Genomic DNA, 6,000 nt, shown 5'->3' with positions numbered 1-6,000 from the left:
TCTGTCAATAAATATTTTCCAAAGTGCAATAAATGCGTTATAATTTAACCAGTTTAAAAAAAAACACAGACACACACAGTGATACCTGACAAAAAGTTTAACAGCAATCATCAAAGATGCAGCAAGCAAAATTCTCATAAAGCTGGAAATCTGCACATTGGATATCGCAAATCCCATATCATCTTACATGGAGATCTGTTTAGCATACTTTTAAAGTCACTTTTATTATTACTTTTTTTAAACACCAATTTAATAAATAAACCACATCTGTTGGGGTACAACATGCAAACATTACAATCTACAACAAACTGACAGATATTCTGCTACAAGCACTGCACTCGTATATGTTCCCGTTGTGAGAACAGATCCATGATTTCAATTAACTTACTCTAAGGATACTTTACAAGTACATATATTTACCCATTTACATTTTTGAGCAACCAGGAACAAAGGTGTGGTGTCCCTTACACTCAAAATGATCAGGACATTAAAGTGGATTTTATATAAAACCCAATCAGACCACAAAAAAAATTCCAGGGAGCGAGATATAAAATGTGCAAGCCAAAAATAAAAGTGCACTAAAGCTGCAGATGACTGATGAACCATTTGAATCTCTCAAAAATACATTATAGAAAAAGACAGGAAGACAGAAAAACAAAGTGAGAAGAAATGGTGTGTAGGGCCAAAGTAACGGGCCGCATATGCCATTGCATTTTCATCCTTCTGTGTGAGCATATGACGTAATCTGGCCTTGTATCTTCAAGACCAAGTCTCATAGCGTTTATTGAATATATTAAACTAATGTAAGTCTAACTACAAACAAATGGTAACAATGAGGTGCGGATGAAATCTGCTGTATTATTAATATCAGATTCTACAAAAGAATTACAAAGGATTTAGATGGTGGTCTATTGGTAAGATTATTTTTACTGTGATCTCCCCAACTGTGAATCCGTCTAAATGTTGTAAAACCACAGCTCCAAAAGATGAACAAAGGCGGCAATTGGTGATAAGACATTTTTGAATATTTTCTCTATTCATAGCAAGGCCAATCAATAACAGATGCATTTTACCTTTTGGATTATCCTTAAACATCACCTTAAAAAAGAAAGTCAGGGAAAAGAGAGACCCGGACAAAGCCATTTATTGGGAAGGGGTGATGGGAGATGTATGTCTGACTGGTTTCTCTGAGAACATGTCTGGTGAACACACTGGTGGCTTTTAAGCACTGGAGGAAGAAAGAATAACGCATGGCACTCTGACGTGTACCATTCTCTAGTCAAGAAAGTGCTTTTTCTCCAACAGTGAATAAATACACAGCAAATGTAAAGGGCGCTCACTTCACTTCACTCACTTTCCCTGTTGTTAAGGGGGGACAGTGTGTGTGCGTGTGTGTGTGTGTGTGTGTGTGTGTGTGTGTGTGTGTGTGTGTGTGTGTGTGTGTGTGTGTGTGTGTGTGTGTGTGTGTGTGTGTGTGTGTGAGGAGATACGTTAAAAACAGAGAAGACAAGAAGCTGGGAAGGAAGTTATTTACGAAGGGCAAAGAGCAAAAGAGATGTTGTGTTTAATCAGTGCATTTTCTTCTGTAAGGGCCTGACTGTCCAGAAACAAGATCCTGAAAGAAAAAAAGATTAAGATTTAGTTCTCAGATCATGAAATCCAGCAAAACGCATACATATATTAATATAATAATAATATACTTTAATAATACAATGAACACTATGGGCCAGATTTACTACCAGCTTGTGCCTGCGCAAACCATCTTTTAGCATTAAAAAAACGACTGTCAGGATTAATTTAAAATTAGCGCTGAAAAGGCATGGACGCAGTTATTTTTGCAGCTGACCTTATTGCACATGCATTTGTAGGAGTTTCCCTTTCAGACGCAGTATTTATAGGAGGAGAGTGTTTAAATGAATCATGCAAGGTGATTTACTAAGGTTTGCGCTTGTCAATTTACTGGTGTTTGCGGCATTATTTACAGCCCGAAAACAGCACATCTTAAACCAGACGCTAACTGGTAGATTGCGTTGGTCATTATGGAAATTAACCGGCTGTGTCTGTGTCAGTAGATCACACGCAGAACTTTCCACTCCCATCTGCGCTCTCACGCTAATTCACCCTTCGCCACAAGTTTGATTGACAGGCGATCTGACCAATCACATCGCCGAATCTGCCGTTTTGTCCGACAAAGCAGTCAGGAGAGTTAGATTACATAGTAGATTACCGTTGTTGGACTTGAACTTGGAAAAGCGGTGTGTACTGACGTCTTTTCGCGGTTGAAACAACATTTATTTTAGTGTTCATTCATGTTTATTTCGTGCTTATCACTGAAGGAAGAGACGATCGGTTCACGGGCAGCTTTAACTGAGGCGCTACAGCGATCACGACACATTAAAGAGCCACAAAACGGTATTTATTGTTTAAAGGTCCCGTTTTTCGTGGTTTTTTTTTAAGCTTTGATTTATGTTTACAGTGTGCAATATAACATGTGTTAATGTTTCATGTGTAAAAAAACACAGTATTTTTCACACAATTTACTTATCTGTATACCGTTGTTTTCACTGTCCTCAAAACGGCCTGAGAATTTCCTCGTTCTATGAAGTCCCTCCTTCAGAAATACGTATCGAGTTCTGATTGTGCCAGCGGTTCCCGTGTTGTGATTCGACAGCGGCTTAGCACACGTTGCACGAGAAGGTCACGCCTCTTACCATAACGGGGAGATGAACGCACTCAAACTACAGCCCCTGAAGGCCAAACAAAGGTGATTTGACTCCTGGATGAAAATAACAGCGTCTGATGGCGACAAATGCAACCGAACCAAACCGAACGCAACACTTCCTCTTCTCCACGAGGGAGCAAAAAGACCACGCCCCCTTTTTCACGTATTCTTGTGGGCGGAGGTTAGTCAACAAACTGTTCTACTGACGTCATTAAAGCAGGAAATACCAGGATGTAGTCCAAACCGGCCGTTCGCTGTAGGCTTTGAAAGGGAACTTCTGTTAAATAAAATATCTCGCTTGGCATTGAACTTTGAGCTTTATAATTTTACAGGTATTATTTATGCTCTAACAGCAACATTACACACTAACTAAAGTTTGAAGAATGGGATCACGAAGAACAGGACCTTTAAATTTCTTCAAAAAAAAAGACAATTTCAAAGTTTAGACTTTCATATCAAAAGTAACTTGCTCTGTCCTGTCTGTTGGCGTGTTGTCAGTGTCCTCTTTGCTCCGCAATGTATTTTCTCTACGTGAGAACGTGTGTGGTGTGAGAGCGCCATGGCTTGTCGGACATAGCAACAGTAACTAAAGGGGGCGGGTCTTTGCGAACGGTCAATTTGCCCTGTTTAGTAAATCTGGCCCCTCAGTGCTTTTTAATTATGGCTGTCCATTGATTTATTTAACATTTTGAATGAATTACTTGCATACGTCGCATAATTGCATCTCGTGTAGTATATCAAAAGCACCAAATTAAAATACCTCATTAGATTATACAATAAGACGAGTAAGCATTGAAGAAATGAAAAGGGATAATTCACACAAAAGGAAAATTCTATCTTCATCATCTCTCGCCATCAAGTTGTTCCAAGAAGATATTTTGAAGAATGTCAGTAACCAAACAGTTGATGGGCCCCCATTGACTTCCATAGCCTATCAACTGTTTGGTTACCCATATCCTTCTAAATATCTTCTTTTGTGTTCACCAGAAGAAATAAATTCAACAGCTTGGAACAGCTTGACGGTGAGTAAGTGTGTTTTCATTTTTGGGTGAACTATCCCTTTAAAGTCTTTTTACATACAAGTCAGAAGGCATAGTTAATTTCTTATTTGTTTTTTATTGCATTTCTTGTGTTACATTAGCGGCCCTTGTTTTATATTAACCCTTAATCGTCCCTCAAGTAGGGTTTACGTTCGAGTCCCTTGGGATCAGATAGACCCCAAACTTTTACAGAGCGATTGCATAAGGAAATATACATTTTTTACATGGAAACTGTATATCATTTTTTTTTTATTTACTTCTCAACTATACATTTATGCTGTGTTTTTGTGGGTATTTGGTAGTTTTTTACCTATTTACTGCACAAATACTTAACTATGTCATAAATTGGCTCATTAAAAAAAAAATTTGTTATGAAAAAATCACTGATGATCTTAATTAAATATAAATAGTTTTTTGACATTGCTCTATGTGTTAGGGATAGAATACCGCCATCTGTAGGTTTGTTGAAAAACTTTAGGAATTATAGTTAAAGAGAGAGAGAGTGCAATGACCACATTATCCAATAGAGGTCCATAGGGAAGTTATGCAAAAGTTAAGCTGCCTTTCATCTTTCTTTTATTTGCCCTTTTCCCTCTCTTTCTCATGATTGTTCCATGTTGCATTTGTGCTCTAGTATTAGTCCTTCATTTATGTATGAAAATCTTTCAGATTTATGCCAGTTTTGTTGATTTTATTTGCCAATTTCAATAAAAATACTCTCTGTTGCAGTCACACACGTGTGTGTGTGTGTGTGTGTGTGTGTGTGTGTGTGTGTGTGTGTGTGTGTGTGTACGTGTGTGTGTACGTGTGTGTGTATGAGATAGAAAGTTCGTTCTACTTTGTGTTTATGCTCTAGGACCAGACCTTGATATAAATGTAGAAATCTTCAGATTTATACTGGATTTGGTTCTTTTTTTTTTAACCTGTTAAGGTTAAAAAAAGTTCACAAAAAAAGTGAACAAAATTTTTTTTTACACTTTCCCTATCATTTTCAAGGTGGGGTCAATCTGACCCTGAGGGACTTAAACGGTAATTTATTTTTTTCAAATCAAGCCCAGATTTTGTGTGCATGTTTAGAGAGATTATTTAGGAAAAGTCACAGAGTCTCATGGCCTGAGATGAAGGGAACACTTTTTAAAAATGGAGGAAAAGTCCAGTGGGGTCAGCTGGACCCTAAGGGCCGATTAAGGGTTACAATTATAAAATACACAACACAAATGTATTACATTATATTTGTGATAATATTTACACCGATTAAAGTATATTAAATTATTAATCATACACTATTTCTATCACTTTCTCTACTGTTTTCTTTATCCATGCAGTACAAATGAAAACCACCTACTTCTCTATTTCTCTTTGTGAAGAGCTTCAATGAAGGCTTCAAGTTTCTCCTGAATTTCGCGTACTTTTTCTGTAAAGAGAAATGCAAATGTGAGCAAACCACATAGTAATAATGCTGCCATTTCAACAGCACAAAATTATCATTTCATCACCTCTGCGCTGAATTGAATGAAATTCACTCGTCTTCTCAAGTTCAAGCTTCTTCTGGGAAAAACCCTAACCCGGCCACATCATTGCAGAGACGCACTTTCAAGTGGACTCATGTGCATAACATTTTTTGCAGGTTTTCTTTCATATAAAGTATCAAGTCATGTCAAGTGCCACTGTGGGTATATTCTCTGTACCCAAACAGCAGATGGTGGCCACTGACAGTTCAGTATTCAAAGGTGCTTGCGGTTGAGGAGCAGATGATGAAGAGGTGGTGTTCTATTGCACCTCCTCACCTCCACATGCTACTTCAAAGCATGTCCCCTTCAGGGAGTCATGGAGGAGGAGTGGGAATAGGTGACAACTTTTATGTGCAAAAGAGGGGCGAAGGTAATGAAAATGTTGCAAGATGATGTCCTTTAAAATATGAAATTCAATTTCATTCTCGCTGAGCATTTCTGTTCCTGCATGGGTAAATCTCACAACGAGGTCGTCAAGGCCACACAATTTAGCCCAAAAGTCAAAAGAAAACAATGTAATACATAAATATTACAGTGATGGAAAGTGGGTGGTAAAATGTACATAATTGTCCCGAATAAAAATAGGACAATGCAAAAATTGTTAGGGCTCCATTTTCTATATACAAAATATGACTTTTTCTTTTTCTTTCTTTTCTTTTCTTTTTTGTTTGTTGTTAGGTAAAATGTGGCCTTTACATTTCTTGAGGTTTAGTGAGAATCAATAACA

The 6,000-nt window shown here is 37.6% G+C and overlaps 1 protein-coding gene across 4 annotated transcripts in view; it reads right to left on the bottom strand.

Moving 5' to 3' along the window:
• Positions 1–1,378: 1,378 nt before the first annotated feature.
• opa1 (OPA1 mitochondrial dynamin like GTPase) overlaps positions 1,379–6,000 on the bottom strand; it is a 59,278-nt gene continuing 54,656 nt past the window's right edge. For all 4 annotated transcript variants that reach the window (XM_079840142.1, XM_079840140.1, XM_079840141.1 and 1 more), the window contains 2 exons: positions 5,108–5,176; positions 1,379–1,615 (listed from right to left, as the gene is read on the bottom strand). In XM_079840142.1, coding sequence (XP_079696268.1) covers positions 5,112–5,176 — 65 coding nt within the window. In that variant the 3' untranslated portion in view covers positions 1,379–1,615; positions 5,108–5,111. The remainder of the gene's footprint in view (positions 1,616–5,107; positions 5,177–6,000) is intronic.

The sequence above is a fragment of the Gobio gobio genome (genome assembly GCF_949357685.1).
Source record: "Gobio gobio genome assembly, chromosome: 17".
NCBI classification, from domain to species: domain Eukaryota; kingdom Metazoa; phylum Chordata; class Actinopteri; order Cypriniformes; family Gobionidae; genus Gobio; species Gobio gobio.
The sequence above is the reverse complement of the archived record's forward strand: the minus strand, read 5'-3'. Positions and strand labels throughout refer to the sequence as shown.